We start from the raw sequence: 23,041 nt of genomic DNA, 5'->3' as shown, positions 1-23,041 counted from the left end.
TTTTTTTGGAATTTGCGAGAAATAAACTTCAAAAACCCACGAAAATAAAAATCGCTGACAATTTTTTTTACTTATGTTTTTTTTTCTTCCTGTAAATTAGACGACTGGATGTTCATGAAAACGCTCCAATCATATAGTGCCGCGCAATTGGCCTGTTGACTCACACCAGAAGCTTTTTCCAATACGCCTCTGAAAAGGAGACTCCGGTATTTCATCCTGGTGTGAGCACTACTTTAAAGTTAGCCTTTTTAATTATTATTAATATTTTATGGCGATTCTGGAAGTACATAAATATTTCCTGATTTCAGCCGCTCGTACGCTAAAATACCGCACGTACACACCATATACCGCATAACCAACTTGTCGGTAGAAGTTAACATTTATTTCCGCGAACAACGAACGCGACGAAAAACGTTTCAACTCAAAGCTTTGTTGAAATCCGCTAGAGCAATGACATTATGCCCGACGCTTAACCTTTTCGCATCTCCGCGATGACGTCGTCACGAAGAAGGTGTTTGCCGTTCGTTTCGGTTGAAGACTGCTCTTTGCTCGCAAGTGGCAGCTATGAGCGCGCCAAGCTAACGTTCATGCTGAGCCGTTTTCTTTTTTTTCTTTTATTATTATTTTGCTCGCGGAAATTTAAACTCCTTGTTTAGGCCGGGTTTACGTACACTTACATGCAGTGCATGGTGGAGCGAAGCTCGTCGTTTCAATCCAATCAAGATTAGCCTGTTTTTTGTTTTTGTTTTTAGGTGAATGAGTAAACGCTATCCCCTGGATTTTGACGTTACGCAGGTACGTAAGTGTTTTTGTTTTTCCTGTAGGAGTTGCCACGCATGTTTTTTTTTTTTCTTTGTTTTTTTTTTTTTTTTCTTTTTCATTCACATCGGGTATTTACCGTCTACGCGGAAAAGACATCGGCGACGCCTTCTGCGTTTTATTCAGACGCGTCATAAGCCCTTCACAAAAACCCTATCGAGCAACACACGGTGGTTGCCATTTCTTGGGCACGAAGCGCACGATTGTTTCCGAGACCTATAACTGATCGCTGGCGCGGCACACGTGTTTAATACACGCTCAGATTGTATACCTGCGCCAAACAATGGCGAACTGGGCTAATTGGCAGAAGAGCTATACACGACGGCGCGAGCTTTCGAAAAGGGTATATTAAGGAGCACCCAATTTTATACCCTATAGGTGGGTTTCTTCAAACGTGCGCGACGCTGTCAAGGTTATAGTCACCGGCAATGCGAGAACGCTAGGGAGGAGCTTTCGTCTGCCTTTGACACGACCATAGCCTCCCCTGTACTGTCCAAGCCTGGCAGATCACCACGAGAAGCGGACGCCGAAGTGGAAAAGGTGGAGCGGCACACAACGGATGAGAGGAGAGCCACGTGACTGGCGCCCCGCTGTGGCGAGACGCCGAAACACGCTTCTCCCGAGCGAACAAGTGTGTTTCGGGTCCTCGCCGTTGCAAAAGCTGTGCGCTGATGTGCAGGTTCTCCGAGAACTTCGCTCTTTGATTCTCTGTGCTACCAGATCCTCGTGCTCCAAATCTGCGCCCGGGCACTCTATGGCTCCGTCGTCGAACTGCCAGGCTTTGTGAGTAGATATAGGGGAGGCTATGGCGGTAGGCGTGGTGCGCGTGCTGGCGGTCGAGCGCTCCAAAGACAACACGCCCTGCCGTTCTTATTCTGTCAGCGAGACTATAGACCGTTCCCGACAGGGGCTTTTGGCCGGCGTTATTTGTATTATCCGCGCGTATGGCGCGCACTTTGCACGCGCTTCCTGAAGGGACTAACTTGCGCTTGCTGGGCCGTGGAGACCGCACGCTCGGCGGTGGATTTGTAAACATTCGAATGGCGAATCCGGGTAAAAAAATCCGGTAGGACCAACCATGTTGTTGTCGAATTATGTGATTAGCTGCATAAATAATTGAAAGCCGCCGCCGGTCACGTGTCAATTTTCCCGCTAAACTTAGCGGGTGAACTGAAGTGGCGTTGAGGTCACGTGACGTCAACTTTCCCGCTAAATTGGCGTCACGTGACAATGTTACATCAAGTAGTGGCCTCATGTTCCGCGCTAAATTTAGCGGGCAAAATAAACGGCCAGAAACATACCTCGAAGTATCCTGAAGATTCTAAGAAAGCTAATTGCTTTAAAACTGAGAGAGAGAGAGAGAAAAAGAGAGAGAGAGGGAGGAGATTAGAGCGCGCGTAGACTCCAGAGCGCAGAGCTCTGGTCTGGGATGATTAGTGGGTAAACGCGAAGCTAGCAGCTTTTTCCCCTATTCAGCGTTCAAACCAGTTCGAACGCGAACGCCGAACGGCAGATGCCGGCTTGAATGAGCAGAGGCATCTCGTATCCTCCTCTCCCACACTTTCTATCCGCATAGCCTATAGTTTCCTCAGCTCTCCAACAAAAACAAAATTGCCAAAGCTGAGTGCGCATGCTCGTGGCTTTGCTTGCTGACTTCGCACGGGAGTGGGCGCGAACGAAACGCAAGTCGAGGTCACGTGCTCCACCAGCAGTGTGCGGCTCGCGTGAGGTGCGTTGTGTATAGACCCTTTTGGCGGTTTACAAACATGAACTGCCGCTTGCGTCCCAAGCGGCTTTCGGTCGCACCGTCTTTGCAAGCCTGTTCAGCTTGCTTATGTCAGCAGTGCTAGAAAGCATAAATGCTACACGGTCAACAAAGTTGGAGACTTAACGAGGGCCTTCGGCTGTACACTATTACATCTTGGAGGAGGCAAGCTGGTTTACAAGAATAACTCGAAACATTTTAATAGATCTCGCACTCCTTCGTTCCCTTGGCTTTCATCGGGAGAACTGGTGGTTAAACGTTTCCTTTGTTCATACATTTTATAGACCGGAAGTTCTCTCGGCCTTCAAAGACTGGAGCACCACATGGTGGCGTTTGCCATAAAAAGGGTCTAAACTATAGCGACAGGTGTCGACACGAGCGCATCGCTGCACTCCATTCGCTCATAACTTGAGAGCGCGGCGGAAGATATACGTACACCGATCGATGGCCCAATCAACCGCCTTCCTTTCACCACCCGACTTCTTTCTCTGCGCGTGGCTATGGGAGGGAGCCTTATCACGCGGATCGACGCACAATTGGTCCAGCGAGCATGTAGTAGCTTCCACCGCAGTTTACGGGTGAATGGAGTATAGTACCCCCCGTATAGTATAGGGTGCGTGCGTGCCGCAATTGACCCCGTAAGTGTCGACGTTACAGCATGGCGCTGCGCTCCAAACAAACCGCTGGGCCCTTGTTATGGGGAAATGCATGGGGTCTTGACGCAAAATTAAAATTTGTCTGGTAAAAAAAAAAAATACCGAATAATGTTTTGTGTGGTCTTTTCAATATCTACTCATTAAAACTTCTATCGTCCCAGTGCCATGTAGCGTTGATAAAAGCCCGAAATAAAATTTTGCAACCGGGTTTGCCATGCGGGCGGATGACACGATGGCTTCGCGGGTCACGTTTGGTCTAGTATTCCTTTTCTGATGGAACACGCGACTGCGTTGAATGAACTTAGTGACGATCGACGAAACTTCTATTCTTGTGGGTCAACTTTCTGTGGGATTTCGGAAGCGAAGGAGTACTCGTGCACAGTTTGAACCAGGGCTCGAAGTGCGAGAGGTGGGCGAAGGTCTGCCCGTATACGTGCTTCCGCAATTTTTGAGTGGGTGAAAACACTGCGAAGCCGAATCACGTAACGGCGATAAGTTACGACGATAACGTCAAGTGTATCAACGTCAAAGTGCAGGCCAGCACGCGTTTCGAGGAGTTATGACTGCATGGGACTTGTTTCAGCGCACATTTGTGGGATCTACCGAACTGTCCGTAACACATATAAATTTACCCGATGTCCTTACCCTGTGATTTCGCTATCATGGGGTCTTGCTGAAAACAGAAGAATCGACAGGATTTCTCCTCACTGTGATGGTTACATGCAGTTACTTCGATATTACGAGCCTGGAAACGAAATTTGGGATCTCGAACCGATCATGTTAGAGCCAAGTCAATTGCTCCTTCATTACAACGCACGTCAACCACGAAATAAAAAAATAAAAAAGAGCTCGACGCCGCTTTAATATGGTGCACTGAACGGATGCCTCTCTCGTCGTATTTTTATCGGAGATCTCCATGCCATGATTTTCGTCAGACAGATCCCGTATCGCACGCAAATACAATTAGCTTTTTATAAACCTGATGGGTTTCCATAGACCTGCCGTACTACCAACAAACAAAAAATATATATATATATATACACGCGATCAGAATCGTATCATATTATGCAACCAAATTAAACTGTTGCAGACGACATACTTCAGTCATTCTGCGTGCGTTTGTCGTCTGCTGCAGCGGCTGCAGCGCAGGTATCTCGAGAGAGTCTCGAAAACCGGAAGTTGCCGTCACAAGTACTTCAGAAACAGTCGATTCGCGGCAAACTCTTGTCGCGGAAAGTGGGAGATCTAGGCTTCCGATATCTATTCATTTTAAACGTTTTAAATCCACGTCCAATTTTTGACCAAGCGTTTTTTGTTGTTTTTTTTTTTTTTTTTCGTAGCGAAATTCAGTCGTATGCATTCGTCCATAGCAACGCCCCTAGCAACGGTTTGTTTGCAGTAGTGACGTCACACTTCCGGGACCAATTTTTGGACCGCACTATGAAAATTGCGCTATCCTTGACAACCTGTCGAACAGAAAAAAGTTTTGATGTGAGCCTTTCTATTGGAGAAATATACGAATACCGGCGATCGGCCTTTTATTTTATTTTTGCTAACAGCATTGCGTTCTAGACTTTATACGTAAAACGCGCGACACGGACCACGGTCATCGTAAACACGATGTCCACGCTTTTTTGCCTCTTGCGTCGACAAGGTACTAATAAACGAAAACACAAATTTTACCTATACTAAATCGGTGCCCCAACACATTCGATAACACTACATACCCACACGCAGCTCTTGCGTTAGCCTTACAAAAATAGTTATGTACTTCCCGCACCGGGTCTATAGAAAATAGTGTATAGGGGTTATAGATACTCTAAAGAAAATATATCCACCTTTATATCCACTGTGTATAGCTGTTCGGCCGCTCTTTTTATAGACTTTCTATAGAACTTGGTGTATATAGATTGTACACAAATTGCAAAGAAAACAGACAGAGGTTTTAGCAACGTTTCCATCCCCTTTGGTAAAACAATAAGTCAATTTTTTTCCGAAAAGTCTTTTTTTTTTTTTCAAATATTACTTTTGGGTTTGTCATTGAAGCATGCTCTTGCCACTTCCCGTGTACACATATGCAGACATAACAAACACACACGTAACGGAGCACTCGTAACGCTATTAATTCAAGAGTGTTGATTGCTCCATCGCTGTATATATACCCAACGCTTGAAGGGCAGTCACTTGAACGAGAGCCATCCCAGAAGTTTAAATTTTTACAAGTATGTTTCTTTTTTTTTTTTTTTTTGCACATAATTTATACGAAATGTGGAGGATAAGGGTTCGTGAACTGCATCTTCAACTACAGAGCATTTCTAAGAGGCGATAATTATTTCACGCAGTCGAAAAAAGCGGTCTCAGCAAGAAGGCTGCGACTGGGTGATGTTTGTAAGTCCAGCCTCAGGGCACCGCCATCTCGCTCATTTGGTGTCCGCTTGGGCGCAGCCATAATCCGTTACGACGCTTTAGCGAGGCTTCGCAATCGGATTATGACGCGTCCAAGCGCACCCAAACTAAACAAGATGGCAGCGCCCTGAGGCCGGACTTGCAAACGTGTCTTTCTGCCGTTGCGGTGGCGCTGATGTCAGGACGGCGCATGCGCAGTGGCTTCACTTCACGCGAATCTGTTTTCTGCACATGCGCAGTGCTCACACCTGGTGCGGGCAAACGCGCACTTGTTTGTAAAGAACGCGATGATCTAGAGTCGGTGACAAGTTTAAAAAATTCTGCAAGATGGGGAAAAAAAAAAGAAGCTTTTTGTGTAATTTTATTAAGTTTTAGATAACTGGGAACCATAATTTTTAAGCAGAAAGATGGCCGAATGAACCCTTTCAAAAGTCTATCGAGCAATATTGACGGTCGCCATAGTTTTTCTTGGAGACGGGCAATGGCCGAGGTGGAGCAAACGCGTTCGGTGGAAACGGCAGCTATAGGGACGAGGAGAGATGGATGTGGGATGGACAAAATGCCGGGGAAGTCAGCTTTAACAATTTATAGGTCCCGAAGGCAAGACATAAAGGAGGAAGGTATATTAGATACTTTAAGAGGGAGCGCTCTGCCGTTTGAGCCGAAGACGGGAGTCTTAAGAGAGAGAGAATAAACTTAAGAACAGAAATCTAGAGGGCCAAACTTGGAGACGCAGATACAATGTGCGCATTATGTATAGAGGAGACGGAAACAATTGAAGCCTGTGATTCCAAAATGTAAGCAGCTTAGTCCTGCCCTTCTCGAAGGGGCGACAGACGTGCCCGTGGCTCTGGGTTTCGCTTGAGAAGATGGAAGTGCATAGTGACTATAGAAGAGTAGAGGCAACGAAGTGGAGGTAGCAGCGCTGTTGAAAATTACCTTACAAAAATTGAACAAAGTACAGCTAATTAGCACAGCTGGGGGGCAGGCGGGACAGAAGATGATGTGTGTGTGTGTGTTTTGTTTTTTCGTTTTTTTTTTTTTTTTCTGCGCGATTTTTGAAGGTAATTTTCATCGCCTGGTGATAAGGAAGCGCATCGGCTTGAAAGGGGAAATCGTGATTTTACCGCTGTATTTAGGCTAGGTGGCGCAAGCTTCCGCCCGTTAGAAAGGGACAGCCGTTATTATCCACTCATTGTCCACGGACTCGTAATAGTGGACGGGCGACATGGCGCGGACTTTTGAAAAGGGTCTACTGTTTTCACTCTAAAGGTGGCTCTACGCGTGCCCATTGCCACGGGCTGGTTTGCAGCGGTTCAGTCTGAGGGCCCTCTAAGTGCCTGTAAAACAGAACCTTTATGAGTGAGTTCTAAATTTTTATTAACGGGAGTTATAGGCAGTCTTGCGCCCGTTACTTGTGAAATGTAATGGATTACAATTAGAGATTGCCGAGCCTCAGATCTGATGGATTACCGTTAGAAAAATTACTTTCGCTTAAAAGTAACGCATCACTTTATTCGTTACGTTGCAAATTACTTTCACGTTACCTCTCCCGCGCATTTATCGAAAAAACAATAGAAACAATTTTGATGCTTTTCGAAACTGTTCTGCAGCACTACTTTCTATTTCTCGTACGCCCGCATTATGGTAGTCATTGTAAAAATCAAATAGTGCATTTAAAAGAAAGATGTAGGGGCACTCTGTTCACCTGTAAGCTGAGAAGGCAGCGAAATTCGCAACCCCACCCGCCGTTCCGCTATATGATCCCTGGAACTCTGCAGACAAAGCTAGCGGTGCGCATGCTCAGCGGCGGCTTCCACCTCTGCTAGGAGATCAAAGAAGACAACACCACAACACCTACTCGGCGTTGTTTTCTTGATTTTTTTAAAAATTGTATATTTGTATTTGCCCTTGCACGTTTTTCTATAGTAAATCTAGCGGCTGGTCATACAAAAAAAAAATGCGTGTTTTCTTTTCGGTTATTTTCTGCTTTATGATTTTTTTAATATTTTGTTGGCCTCGCAATTTTTATGCTGCTGAATTTCCTGCTCGTATTGCCCCACTTTTTGTATTATGTTCCTATTTTTAAAAAGTAACGAGTACCTAAAGTGATTGGTTACTAATATTTGTAAAGAAATTAATTTAAGAATTTCTACCGCAAAACAAAGTAGCGTGACAATTACACAATTACTTGAAAAAGTAACGGATTACTTCCCAAGTCTGGTTATAATAAGTTAGAGTGAATTAAACGGTTCGGAGTTGATTTTGTATTGAATTTTTACGATAATTTTTTTGTGTGTGTGTGTTTTGTCTATATTTTACGGACCTCAAAATAACCTATTCTACGTAGTCGTTTTTTTTTTCATTTTTTTTTTTATAATGGTGAAACGTTGATCCTTAAACCATACTTGTGCCACCCATACCGACGTGCGGTCCCGTATCACTACTGCGCGATGCACGCGTGAAGTACCCCCAGGCTAGTACTTGTACTGACCCGATATAATCTCTCGTCAACAGCGTGTAATAATGCCCCACTACTCTGGCAGGTTAAACTCACGATGTTTACAACCCGAATGTTTTCGCAATTTATTTCCCCCATCACCCGCATTAGTATTTAGAAGCCGCGTATTCTAGCGTGAATAAATAATGATTAGATCAACATTTTGCAGAAGCGATTACAAATTCGAGGAGATTAATGCGTCGTGTGTCACTATTGCCGTGAGACCATGTGTAATCTGGCAGCAGCGCCAGAACGGCAAAGACCGGTTAATTCCTTGGAAATGGTATTTTAATCCGAACGAAGCGGGCAAGAAAAAAAAAATATAAGGGATGGGTGTTCCCACTTATATTTGAACAATGCCTTTACAGAATTATAGAATGCTCGATCCGCTGATTTTTTTAAAGTCCTTTTCACATCTTCTAGCCCTGGCGGGAATGGTAGCGCTGCTTCGAGCAATACAGATTATGCTGTGCTTGTAAGCATGAATCGCGGGACCGCTCTTGAAAGCGCCGATTTTCGCACCTATACCCTTCTAGGTTCTAGCCCACCGTACGCAAACTGCATTTTCAGGTTAACCCAACGTTACTAAAACACTCAGTTGGGAAACTCGCCGTCGAAACCTGGGCCGCTGGCGTCCACCGAGACCGAGCTAAATGCGACAACAGCGCCACTCTTTTCCGTTTGTCTGTACTATGGTCACCTCAAGCTTTTTCAAAGCCTGTTTTTGCGTAAAAACAAACGAAAAAGACTCTTTTTGCATGAAATTTAATGGAGTTTAGTACAAAAAGAGGGGCGCGTTATGTTTTTAAAATCTTTAGTTTGCAGGGTTCTGCGACACAATTAATATTGTTTTTATAGGACCATGCCTCAGCGGGCCTTTCAAGTAGCGCGTCCCGCCCTAGGTGCATTTTAACTTCGCAAGTTGAACGCGGCGCGTTCGCCGGGGAGACGGTGGTGGCACCACTGTAACCTCTACCGCTGTATCTGTTCTTAAAGCCAAAATTGAAGTCACGTGCAGTTCCTCTAGTGGCCGCTGCGGGAGAAATGGTGGCGTTGTGTTCGTCATTAGCTCGGTGCTTGGAGGCAGATTAGGGCCACTTTTTCAAAGCTGTCTCTGTGGGAGTTTCCCAACTGAGTGTTTTAGTAACGTTGGGTTAACCCATGTGTCTCTTGTTGTTGTTTTTCTGTATTTTTTTTCTACCTCGTTGTTGATTGAATTTGCTCCTTATTGATTGGCTGTCGGGCAGTTCCGCGAAGTAAATAAACGCACAACTGGCATTTTTTACAGCTGAAACATGCGTCAAACATCTTGTATAAAACAGCGGCTCCTCAGAAACACCTGCGGCTCCCCGCGCACAAACGTGCGCGAAGAGACAAAAGGAACACGTGTTCTTTCCCAACGATACAAGTTACGCGACAGCTGTTTCGAGAGCCTCGCCGTTAAGTCAGAAAACACGTCAGTTTTTAGCTATGCGGAAAAAAGAAGAGTTCAATCTCTCGAACAGCGCGTTTGAAAAGAACGCCGTGGCAGACCTCAAACTCGGAGCCCATACGGAGGAGGCGATACCTCTGTCGACTGTTCCGCTGTGCCGTGAACTTCTTCGAACGGGCGATACGGGACAACTACTTTCAGTGTGGCCCTTATTAATGTACGTATTTGCTGTTCACGCGGATCTATGGATGGATAAGTACGACCGAACCCTTTGAATCTGGCGACGTCTTGCGCCACCTGGCGAGTGGTAAGGCTTTCTTTCCCAATGACGCGAATGCTTGCGACTAGATGCGTTAAAACCTCACTCACGCCATTTATCGGCTAGCCGTGAAATAGTCTGCGCATCAATTTTTTCTTATTGGCTCGAAGAACTTTTCACGATGTTATAAACGACAATTTCTCATAAATAGTCTGTACATTCGATGTCGAAAATGCTGCAAAACCTTCGCCCTAGTGAAGGAAAATTCTAGGTCCACATCATAGATGGCGCCACCGAGCCGGCGTGTTCTCCCGTCGTAGGAGGTCTAAAAAGCTCGGTCGTAAGCAAACGCAAGTGTATGAACCAGCCTTTAGACGCTACAGCTGTTCCGAGGTATGCCGTAAAATCAGGAAACGCGTCAGGCTTGAGCTATCCGGAAAAAATTCAACTCTCAAACCGCTCGTTTGGGAAGAACGCCGTAGTAGCAGAACCTCAAACGCGTAGTGCTGACGGAGGAGACGGGACCTCTGTCGAGGCGTCTCCGCCGCACGCGGTGTGCGTCACTCTAAAGGAAAAGGGTATCACCTTACACCCTTTTGTCCTATATAATGCCCCCAAAGCTTAGTTCGACGTACAGTGCAGTGAGTGCCCTATAGTCGAACAGACGGCCCCAAATTTTATGAGGGGCTTGATAACGGTGCGATATAACTTATTAAATAGCTAAAGTACGTATCAAAGGCAACAGAAAGAAAACTCTGAGGTTTTGCAGTAGAGCCAAAAAAAAAAACTCGATAATCTTCTTTTTTTTTTTAGTTAGTGACGTGTGCATTAGCTATTTTAATAAGTTGTACCACACGGCTATCAAGCCTCTCATGAAAGTTTGTACCGTCACATCGACTTCAGTGCGCTGTACGTCGAACTCAAGTTTCGGGGTGTATTATATGGGACAAGGGGTGTATTATTTCACCCCTTGTCCCATATAATACACCCCAAAACTTCTTTTTAGAGTGCTTTCTTGAACGGGCTGCACAAGCCGGTTACTCCGAGTGTGGCACTTAATAATGTGTGTATTCAAATATAATTTGTTTTTTTATTTATATTGATGGTGGATGGGGGATACGGGTTGAGCCCTTTGAACTGGGCGACGATTTGCGCCATCTAGCCAGTGAGAGGGTGATGAACACGCGATGATGATGTTGGTGATGATGGGGCTTTTTTTCTTCGCAATGCGCAAGTTAAAAAACTTCGTGCGATAACGTAGACTTTGAAAAAAATATGTTGATAGCGCGTGGCACTTTTATTGCGGCAGAAGAAGGGAATTCTCGATACACCAAGACGCAGTTCCGACCTCCCGTGGTAGCGGTGGCGCTGCGGTCGTCAGGGCGGCGCATGCGGATCTGGCGTGCTCACGTGCAGTGCACCCGTAGCTGGTGTGAGCAAACTCGGACTTGTTTGTAAACAGCTTGTTGATCTTTAGACGAATGCAACCGCGGGTATGTGTCTTCCTCGGGCAGGCAAGCCTGTGCAATTGCAAGCTCGTCATAGCTATATTAGCTATGTCCACGCGCACGTTAGGCTTGCACGCATATGGCACCAGCCGGTCTGGCATGCTTGTAATTGTCTATGGCGACGTGAGCGATTGAAAGCGTCGCAGTGGTCGGCCTGTCACGATTTACCGAATGCTGACTACACTCTCAGAAAAAAGGGTATCACCGTACACCCTTTTGTCTTATATAATGCACCCCAAAACTTTAGTTTGACGTACAGCGCACTGACGTCGAGCAGACGGCCCCAACTTTTACGAAGGGCTTGATAACGGTGCAATATCAATCAATCAATCAATTTTATTTACATCATCATCAGATAGTGATGTGGGCTGCAAAGGCAAAAAGTCGAAACCGTTTTGACTTGACAAGGCCTCTGCAGCCTTACAATTGGCATATGGTAGCAAACAACAGCAACCAGGGAAAAACAAGCAACAGTGACATGCGATTAAAAAAAAATTTATACATTGTATTTGCTGCTAGAGGAAGGATTTGGCCTTATACACAAAGAACGTCAGCATCTAGTGAGTAGTGACTGGATTATACAGGAAACAAAATATATAAAACGGATGTAATTACAGCTCACAAAGACAATTTACTTTCTATTTGTATAAGCAAAGTTCTCGAATTACATTTAGATGTAGGTTTTCAATGTTTGACAAGTTTTGTTTTTCTACTTTATTTAAGACAGACGGAAGATTATAGCTTAACATTTCAAGCCCATAGTTCGTGCGATTTAATGGAATTTTCCAGCGCTCCCTTTCCCTAACGTCATGAGGTTTGGAAATGGGAGTTATATTTGAAATTCAAGTAAAAAATGCTTCATTACATCGAAGGGTGAATCTATATCGTGTGTGGAGAGTATACTCATTTGAATCAAGAATAGATGTTAGATGCAACTCTTTGAATAGAGGAGGAGTGTGTGTGTCAAAAGACACATTTTGTATTATGCGAACAGCCTTTTTTGAAGAATATGCAATTTATTTAGGTTGGACAGGGTTGTAGTGCTCCACACAAAGCTACAGTAATTTAAAATGGGTTCGAAAAGAGCTTTGTATATAAGCAATCTTAAACGACAAGGCGGTATATTTTTAATCTGGTACAATTTTCCCAGCACTTTTGAAAATTTTTTTGGCTATATTGATAATATGATCATTCCAAGACATGTGGTTGTTAAAATAAACTCCAAGCGTGTTCACATTTTGAACGAGTTCAATTTTAGAGACGCCAAGAACAATATTTAAAATTGTAACTAACATTTCTATCCTTATGTCTGAAAGGGACCGCCTTACTTTTGCCCATATTTATTTCTAACGAGTTCACTACACTCGATTCATATAGCTTCTGTAATGGGGTGTTGGTTTCATACACCAGTTCCTGTATCTCAGTGCCTGAAAAAAATAAGCTAGTATCATCAGCATGAATGATGAAAGAGGCGGTCCTTCTGATGTTAGCGATATCATTTATATACAAGTTAAATAATAGAGAACCTAAGATGCTACCTTGTGGTACTCCAGGTCTGATAGGTTGAACGGTAGAGTTTTGACCCTTTATTACAACACATTGCCGCCGAAAATTAAGATATGATTTTATAATATCGGGTGTTACGCCACGGACTCCATAATATTCGCGCTTTTTTATGAGAGTAATATGATCGATACGATCAAATACTTTAGAATATTAATCTATAAAAACACCTAAAATTAATTTTTCTTTCTTCGAAAGACCTTAATATTAGCTCTTTCTGATGTAACAATGCCAATTCCGTTGATCGGCCTTTGCGAAAACCGAACTGAGAGTCTGTACTTATTGAAAAACTTTTACAGAAACTTGTTAATCTATTATGAATTATTTTTCAAGGCATTTAGGAAACAGACGTAGTATTAAATATAGGTCTATAATTTGAAAATTCGTTTTTGTTTCCACCTTTAAAAAAAATAATTCTTGCAATCTGCATTTTTGTAGGAAATACACCACTATAGAACGAGGCATTCATAATATGTGTTAAAACTGGTGTTAAGACATCTAATACATACTTAATTAATTTGATCTGGAAATCATCTATGTCAGAGGAGTTACTGTTTTTAAATTACTTATTAAATATTACTTATTAAACAGTTAAAGTATGTATCAAAGAGTACAGAAGAAGAAAAAAAACACTGAGGTTTTGCAGCAAAGCAAAAAAAAAACGATTTTTTTTCTGTATTTAGTAACACGCACATCAGCTATTTTAATAACTTTTACCACTCGCCTATAAAACCGCCCGTGAAAGTTGGTACCATCGGTTCGACGTTAACGCGCTCTCCGTCGAACTGGAGTTTTTGGGGTGTCTTATATGGGACAAGGGGTGTAAGAATATACTCTCTTTCACTGGGAGTGCATGAAATCAGCAAAAATTTTGACATCGACGGAAATAAGAGTAACGTAAGAACTTAAATTTTGACGTTGGTTGTCAGTGTTGCTTGCTTTCAGGGTGCAGATTTCAGGCTTCCACCATGTTCATTACAAACACCATCGAAGCTGTTTTTCGCAAGGTAATGACGTCAATAGAGGAAACCATCCGAGGGCGCCACCAAAACATCTCGCCGCCAATAGTCGGTGACAGGTTAAGAACTCCTTGCCTCGAGCGAGAGCTTCCTGCCTTCGATAATAGACAGTTTTGGAATACCGTTGCTAGCTCTTACGTACGCAATACGCAATAGTATAGCGTACGCTAAAAACTAACTGCTCGGAGCGATTTTAGTTGTGCGTTCCGTAAACGTTGCCGAGTGAACATCCTGCATAATCTTGATTAAATTTGCCAGAGCCGTAGAATTCCACGTACTTACAGCGACACCATGCTCCTCCAAATAAATATTGAAAATGAAAATGTTTCCAATACTTTTACTTCAAATTAAGCTAAGCCGCAGCTGCCTGGGCCCGTTTGCTCGAAGCACTAACCGCGGCTAAAGTTAGCCGCAGTACCTAGGAGAGGGATTTTGAGATCACGTGGCTGGCTCGGTAGGGATGCGGGGAAACATGGCGGTGCCCCAGTGAGTGAGCGCCGCTCGCTTTGGAACTAATATGTCGTTGTGGTTGCAATATCGGGAGCGTTAGTCAGCAACGAATAATGCAGGAGGCTTTCGCTTTGCCTTACCTCACTTAAACCGCAAAGCATGGGCAATGACATCGCCGCATTTTTTAGATAGTGTTTCGATTCTGGGCACTCCTAAGCCTAAATGAACGCGATAATTGTCGGCATAGCAACGTCTTTGGAAAGCGAATTGTTGATAGCACACAATAGCAGACGGCGTCCCAACATATCTTTTTTTCTAAATTATCCGAGGTGCATGCTACGACTGCAGTTGCACGCGTCGCACGTGCTGGCGTCTGCAGTAGTAACCGTTCTAAAGCAAAAAGTATAAAACAAATTTTGCCTTGCACGCGTGTTCGTTAAAGCCTTATTATGTTTTTTTACCTCAAATCTTTTATAACAGGAAGGCCAGCGCGCGTGAACCGTAGAATTACACTTCCAGCGTTCTCCTCGCGATGCTTGGATAATTTAGAAAAAAATTCTGTCGGGACGCTGTCTGCTTTTGTGTGCTATCAACAATCCGCTTTCCAAAGACGTTGCTATGCCGACAATTATCGCGTTCATTTAGGCTTAGGAATTCCCAGAATCGAAACACTATCTAAAAAATCCGGCGATGTCATTGCCCATGCTTTGCGGTTTAAGTGAGGTAAGGCAAAGCGAAAGCCTCCTGCATTATTCGTTGCTGACTAACGCTCCCGATATTGCAACCACAACGACATATTAGTTCCAAAGCGAGCGGCGCTCACTCACTGGGGCACCGCCATGTTTCCCCGCATCCCTACCGAGCCAGCCACGTGATCTCAAAATCCCTCTCCTAGGTACTGCGGCTAACTTTAGCCGCGGTTAGTGCTTCGAGCAAACGGGCCCTGGTCAAGTGCGCTTTTCTGTGGGTATGGTGGCTACGAGTACCAGTGAGTATATAGCCAAATTCCAACAGCCTCCGTCAATCACACCGTGGAAACAGCAGCTTTCATCAATACTATCCCGGGAAGAAATCCATGACCTGTTGATGTCCACTGCACGGCGACGGCGATTTCTCGGAGAGTCGTTCGTCTGTCTGCGATGAACTGCGCGAAGGGGCGTTGAGCAGTTCGCAACGTTCACGTGTATCGCGAGCTGTGAATATCTTCACTCTACACTCCTTCAGCTGCACGGAGTTCTGACTCGACTGCGGTAGGTCCCGGAAAGAATTGCCGAGCTGAACGCTATGTAATTTCGCGTAACACTGAACTTCGCGAACACCACGTCGCCCATATGCTGCGCCAGTCGAGGTGACCGCCATCTTGAAACTAGTGCTCTCGCGGGCCCTGAGATCTCTCGAGAGGTTCCCGCAAAGCCCGTTAGCCCGCAGCGCGAAATCCCCAGCGTTGCGTGCGTACGCAATACGATAGCCCTTCTATTGCGTTCTGAGCATGCGCACTCACGATTCGCAGTTTCTATAGCGTGCGCAAAGCTTTGGAGTACGGTCCACTAAAACTGTCTGATACTTCGTTGCACGCGCAGCCCAAATACGGCAGAAGGCAAAGCATTTTCACTGTTTTAGGAAGTTTCTTTTCCACCTACGGTGCACAGTTCTTTTGTTCACGCATCGAGATTGCCGCTTGTGCCGATTGACGCATTAGGTAGTACATACGCAAATATGAGGCGTCATCGGCAGGCGCCAAGTCGAACAAGGCCGCTCACTTGTCCGTCGATGAAGGGAACGATCGAGTTTGATGGGATAACCATATAATGAGTTTACTTTACGTCATAGTTTGAGGGGGGCGATCAAGGAAAGAAGCTGTTAGACACAGCCTGATGCGCCCTTGAGCGCATGATACATTGCGCAAGGACAGCAAACACAGCAGAAATAAAACGCTCGAACGTAAAGAAAAAAATGTATAAATCATGATTGTTACTAGTTTCATCTCACGCGTTCCAGACAATAACACTTTCTTCGCTTGAGGCGTGCGGATATTTGATGGCAAGAAAAAATACGAAACAAACCTTGTCCGTTTCCTTGCACGATCGGGAGTTTATGAATGTGTGGAGTCCAGAACACCAAAGACATACGTGTTACAACTTAACAACACAAAATCGCATGATCATGCTAACTAAAGACAGGTAAGCACAGAATGTGGGGTAGTCCTCCCATGGAAGAAGAAAAGAGCGTCTGAACGGCACCGCCTACCGAATATTCGCTCCCGTTTCTGACACACGCCGTGAGATGGCGCAGCATGACAGGGAAGGCTAGGGTGCCTAGATGTCTGTCTGTCTGTCTCAGGGTGAAGACATCCATTGTTGTCCGGAATGTGCCAGCGCGTGACGCTCTCGCGCACTCGGTGCGTGACTTGGGCGGTAAGATGGCGTCTATGCATCAGCCGAAGCTACGCGCTCGAGCTGAGTGACACCGGATTGCGCGCACTTCAAAATGCATAAAAAAACGATTGGGCGGAAAAATGGCTGAGATGTCACCACTCAAGCAAAAGCGCGCGTGTGTATGAAGGCACTCTAGGGAAGGCCGCGAAGCGCGCGACCGCGCCTTCGCGCAAATGACTTTGCTCTTGCGGGTTACCAACCACCGACCCTAGAAAGCTCAGTCAGCTAAGGATCTCAAGGTGTTGAGTTTGAATCCTGCCGGGAACTGAAGTATTTTTTGCTTGGGAGAAGAGCATGTTGATTTAAGTGATAAATAAAGAAAGAATAAACAATTATCACTGGGACAACACAACCACATCTTTCAGACAAGTATGAAAAATCTGGTTGTGTTGTCCCAGTGTTAATTGTTTATTCTTTCTTTATCCACGACATATTTCATATGGTTCCTTATGGGTGTAACGCTTCTCGGTGTCGGTTTTCGTGACTACCTAACAGCCGGCCGTTGCAGCCGACTGTTACAGTCAAACGTTAAAGAACTTCATGAAAATCGGCTGATCAGGCACATACTGTCCTAATAGGAAGTATTCACTGGACGCCATATTTGTGGGTGTTGTTTAGAGCGCATGCTCAGAACGTGCCCACATTAATAGGTTGCTTAGACCGGCACTCTTGATGGTGCGGAATGCACGTTGCAAAAGAGCTGTGGAAGCTCGGCATCAGCAAGCGCTCAGCATTCGCGCACACAGCTATGGCCGCCAGTGAATACTCCCTATATAAAGGTAAAGCCCCGCCCCCAAAGAAAGGCTTGTGCGTGACGTCACTGCGCCGTATACGGGTGGTCATTCTAGTTCTTGCCGAGAAGAACGAATGTGGGGGTGCGTAATGTGCGGTACATGCACAAGAGCTACACGCTCTCGAGCGAGACCACCGCACTATCCGCCGATTGACATCAGTGTGAGCCGTGTGTGAAGACGCACACCGTTTGACGTCACAGAATGGGACACGGCGAAACATGTACCTTTATGTATAACCGAGTAAAGTTGCTCTCAAGTTAACATATTATATATGTTTATACGAAGTGAAAAACTCACTGTGAGAAATATAGTTACAGTTGCGCACGAAAGGACAGGGACATAGAAGGCCAGGGACATTTTTGTAATAATAATTAATTGTTTAACAATAATATTAATACGTTACAAGGAGAGAAGTGTCCACGTCCTCCCTCCGCACATTCTGTGTCTGGCGACTTTATTCGAAAAAGTCACCGACAGGTTAAAAAATGCAGGGATTGGCTTATCTCCAAGCTTCCTGTTTAGTGATTTGTTATTCGACGTTATTTTCGGCTAACGGAGAGTTTTAGTATATCGTTCCGTTACCTCCGATAACGACACCCGATAACGATATGATGGTTGTGCGAAAGCGTTGGCGGATCGTATCGGGTATCGTTATCGAAGTCATCAGAACTATCTCCTAACATTCCCTAATGGAGCAATCTCATAGCCTGCGGAACGGTGACAAAGCTTTCGATACTCAGCACGCCCTGCGTTTCTTAAACTCTTGGTCTGTAGAAGTAAGATACCTATCACTTGTTTTTAACGTGAAATGTACTTTGGCTCGTTTTTCCGGCATTCGTGAAGACGTGTGGCCTGTAACGTCACGTGACTTCAGTTTCCCCCTAGATTAAGCGGGAAAATTGACGTCACGTAAAATCAACAGCAATTCATTCTCCCCGCTAAATTTAGCGAGAAAATGACGTCACATGACTTTGTGTCACCTAACGTATATGCAAGTTAAGTTTCCCCCGCTAGATTAAGCGGGAAGATTGGCGTCACGTGAAGTCAACGCCATTTCAGTTTCCCCGCTAAATTTAGAGAGAAAATGACGTCACATGACTTCGTGTCACCTAACCTCTACACCAAGTTAAGTTTCCCCCTAGATTAAGCGGGAAATTTTGCATCACGTGAACTCAACGCCAATTCAGTTTCCCCGCTAAGTTTAGCTTGGAAAACGATGTCACGTGACATACACAAATTCTTTTTCCGCTAAATTTAGCGGGGAAATTGACGCCACGTCCTCTGACGTCACGCGATGCTAGAAGCTTCACGTATGCAACATGATTGCCTCGCAATTAGCCATTTCTCGTTGTTGTTGTTTCCCCGTGAGTGTTGCAGCGTATACGAGCAGCGCGGTGTCTGGGTGCAGGTGTCACTGTGGACCTGCCCCGCCACCAGCACCCGGGGGGAGCCCTGCCGGGGGGGTCTGCAGTGACCCCTGCCGGGGGGCTCCTGGGCCCCGCCCTGCGCTCGTGGCCCGCGCGCTTCTTCTGCCGCGGGGTCAAGCTCAAGCAGCGCGTGGCCAGCGGCCTGCTGCTCGCCACCTCGGCCCTGGTCTTCCTCGCCATCGTGCGCATCACGGGCGTCCAGAATCCCCAGTACCGGGAATGGGCGCCCAGCCACCGCAAGGGGGAGCCGCCCCTGCCCCCGCAGGTACGCACGCGTTCACAGTCTGCTACGCGCGTTACTCGAAAAACAGAAGGAATCATGATAATGCTTCACAGCGCACAAGATCAGACACACTTAAAAAGGAAAATCACGCATACACAGGAAGAACACTCACGCAGCGCTGACTGACAACTCAAATGTATTATGCCTCATCTTCATCTTCACTCACTCCGATGCAAATGGCAGTGAAACAAAAAAAGCAAGGATCATATGAAAAAACAAAATATAGAAGGAAGAAAAAATATAGAAGGAAAAAAGTAATGAATTCCCTGTACAGCGGACGTTGCTACTCTGTTTTTTCTATATAGTTCAACTCTTTTTCCGTTAAGGCTAGCGAAGGAGTGCTAACACATATTCTATCTAGCCTTACAATGTTAGCGGTTTCTACTATTTCCCGCGTCGTTTTGTCCCAGCTCTGTCCCAGTATGGTGCATTTGTCTAGGAGGGGAGAACATCCACACGCTCTGCAGTGGAGGCCTAAATGACCCGAGTTGGCATTTATGGCATTGTTGTGGTGCTCACGAAGTCGGTCATTTAGACAGCGACCCGTCTGTCCGATGTAACACTTGCCACCTGTGAGGGGGAAGGAATAGATGACTCCCTCATTGCAGGACACGAACTTGTTCAGGTGGTTTTTGATACAACTGGTCGACTAGATGTCCCATTGACCTTCTTGCACAAGCTAGAAAGTCTATTTGGCGCGGAGAAGACAACGTCTACGTTGACTCTATTGGCCATTTTCTTGAGCTTGTGGGATAAGTTGTGGATGTAGGGAACTATGACAGGCCTTGTGGTGCGGTCTCTGGTTCTGCGTGTTATAGCTCCTTCCTGCTTAGCCTCCCTGAGTAGGACTTCGGCAACGGAAGTTAATAAAGACGGGGGGTAGCCCGCTAAAACCAACCGAGAAATTTGCATGTTGAAACTCGTAGTGACTGTGTGTTTGCAAGATTTTTCCAGAGAGTTTTTTAGGCATAGTTTTACAATGCCTCTTTTTACAAGCTTAGAGTGGGCGGAGCTATGGTTGAGGAGAGGCTTCTTTGCTCGAGGTTTGTACGACCAGCAGGTGTGATTGCTTTCAAAAAAGAATCGTAGGTCCAAGAATCTTATAGATCGCTCAACCGGAAGCTCATGGGTGAGTTTTAACGGGTGAAGGCACTTGAAGGTGGACAGAACACTGGCCACTAAGTCGGGGAAGGTTCCATTTTTACTGTCAAGTAAAATCAGGTAATCATCCACGTACCGAAACACACGCACTACTTTGGACTGGTCAAGGTTATGCTGCAATAATCTGTTATGAAATGCCAGAAAAAGGTCACTGAGTACGGGAGCTATACAAGAACCAATACATACTCCCTTTTTCTGCATGTATGTTAAGCCTTCCCAGGTGGCAAAAGAAGAATTCAGGTAGGTGGTTATTAAATCTAGGAAACCCTTGACTGAGACGCCTGACGCGTTTTGAAAGGCTATGACACCAAAGGAGTCAACACTTTCTTCTATGCACCTAAGAAGACGGTCTTGAGGGAGGGCATAATAAAGGTCTTTGACGTCGATGGAAAAGGCGTTGAGACTTCTATCTGTGACATCATGGAGGAATTGCCAGACCTCATCTGAGCTCCTAATCAGGTAGGGATCATTGATGTCAAGAAGGTTTAGTTTGTCTTGGAGGAACACTGCGATGGACTTTTGCCAAGTGCCTCGTTCAGACACAATGACCCTGAGGGGGCAATCAGTCTTGTGTGTTTTTGCACTGAAGAAAATCTCAAGGCTCGACAATTTGCTTTTGTCGATGGATGAACAAAGTTGTTTGAGGTCAAGAGAGCTACATAACTTCTTGGCTTGGCTTTTGATCTTACTTAAGGTGATATCTTGATGGCAATGGAAGACTGACTCAATGGCCGTTAAGGCCTTATTGCCAAACAAGGCCTTGTGCATGAGCACAAAACCACCTTCTTTGTCTGCCGGCAGGAGAGATAAGCTATGCCCTCTTAAGTAGGTTTCAGCCCTTTTAATGGACAGTGGGCTGATCGGGGTTGTATGGCGCGAGAGAATGTCCTCTCCTTCTGAAATACATCGATCATTTTCCGTATTGGAGGCTCGCTGTGAAACTTGCCTGACCAAGGAAAGTAACTCAGGTGCCGACTTGCGGGGTTCAACCGCAAACTTAGGACCGAGGCTGAGTACCTTCTCAACGCTTGGTGGAAGAGGGATGTCGCCTATTACATGCAAAGGTTGGCTTTGGTGTCGTGTCTTTCAAGGAGTAAGGGATCTGAGATGCTTCAAAGTGAGTCGCCACAGATATTCGGTTGTGCGGTCAGTGAGGTTGGAGTACTCACGCCATGCTCGTTTTCCATAGGGTGGACTCAAATTGTTGCATAACTGTACGAACAAACTGTTCCGGTATAGTCTTGTCTGCCGGTACCACTCAGCTTGTAAAATCTTGCACAACCTTCTGCCGTGGCCTACTGATGGGGCAAAGCCTCCAAACAGTATCTTGACTTCCGGAGGTAGAAGATGGAATCAATTACAATTGCTCTCGATTAAAACAAATTATTTTGTTAGATTACTCGATTACTCGAAAAGAAAGGTAATTGGCCGTTACTTGAAAAAAGTAACCGTTATTTTGCCGGTTACTTTAGATTTTCTGAACGACAGAGTTTTCCTTTCTGCCGATGTGAAAACGGATCTTTTGTACCGTCAATTATTCGATTAGAATCACGGAATAATAAACTACTTATCTTCCTTATCCGCCATTTTTGGTAAACCATCTTCCCGTAGGAGCTTGGTTCGAAAATTCCTCGGTATAGGAAACTTTTCTACAAACGAAGGGCACCATTAGGATGAAGGGGAAGGGAAAATAGTGACGGTTACAAGTAATTTTAGTACTTCCCGGGGGTAATCGGGTTACTTTTGCGATCACTTCCCAATAAACCTATTCGAATGATAACAAAATTACTCCCAAGAGTAAGAGATTGCAACTTAATTTCATTAGTCGAATAACGAGTACCGCGCAAGTCTGCACACACACGCGCTGTTTACAGACAATTCCCGGCGGGCAGTGCGCGTGCTCAGAAAACCAGACATGCCTGAGGTGAAGAGCGTCCGCGCGTTCGCCGGGCTGAGAGCAGCTCCACCGCAGCGGCCATCACTTCAAAACGCCCCCTTCATCCCTGCGGGCCACGTCGGGCGTATGCTGTCTTATCGGCAGCAGAGACATGTCAGACTCCCTTGGGGACAAACGAAAGCCACAATCGCACCGCTAATGCATCGTACAAAAAAAAAAAAAAAAAAACAGTCTGCGGAACTGAGACGCAGTTTGTACGCAGATTTGATTCGTTCTAGGGATCCCCGACAGACGGCGCCAGTGGGCATTGCGTGATCTCGTCCTGTGCGCATATGTGTGGTCGCTTTTATAGGCGGTGATCACGAAGCGGTTTCAACGCGGTGGATTACGCTGGAACGCAAAACGAAAATAACATATTTGTTTGTTAGTAATAACAAACAAATTTTGTTAATTAAATTATTTCGATTGAGCGACGATATGCGTGGCTGACCAAACGCTGCCGCGTGAACCGGACGAGGCCTATAGCAATCCTAAAGTAATCGCTCACGGATTTCAGTACGTTCGTTGAGTCGTCGCAAGCTAAGCTCTTTCCCAAATGTTCGAAAGCAAAAAGAGCATTTGCTGTGTGTATGTTTATTCAGCCGGAAGTTAGTCTGCCTCAGTGGAC

The 23,041-nt window shown here is 45.4% G+C and overlaps 1 protein-coding gene across 1 annotated transcript in view; it reads left to right on the top strand.

Annotated features, from left to right (window-relative positions):
* Positions 1-9,616: 9,616 nt before the first annotated feature.
* The window catches only part of LOC8028066 (extracellular serine/threonine protein CG31145), a 71,208-nt gene continuing 57,783 nt past the window's right edge, over positions 9,617-23,041 (top strand). Inside the window, exons 1-2 of the mRNA XM_042294826.1 lie at positions 9,617-9,737; positions 19,015-19,298. Of these exons, the coding sequence (XP_042150760.1) occupies positions 9,617-9,737; positions 19,015-19,298 (405 nt within the window). The remainder of the gene's footprint in view (positions 9,738-19,014; positions 19,299-23,041) is intronic.

The sequence above is a fragment of the Ixodes scapularis genome, unplaced genomic scaffold (genome assembly GCF_016920785.2).
Source record: "Ixodes scapularis isolate PalLabHiFi unplaced genomic scaffold, ASM1692078v2 PGA_scaffold6__148_contigs__length_123643588, whole genome shotgun sequence".
Classification (NCBI taxonomy): Eukaryota; Metazoa; Arthropoda; class Arachnida; order Ixodida; family Ixodidae; genus Ixodes; species Ixodes scapularis.
This window is presented reverse-complemented; position numbering and strand designations above follow the sequence as displayed.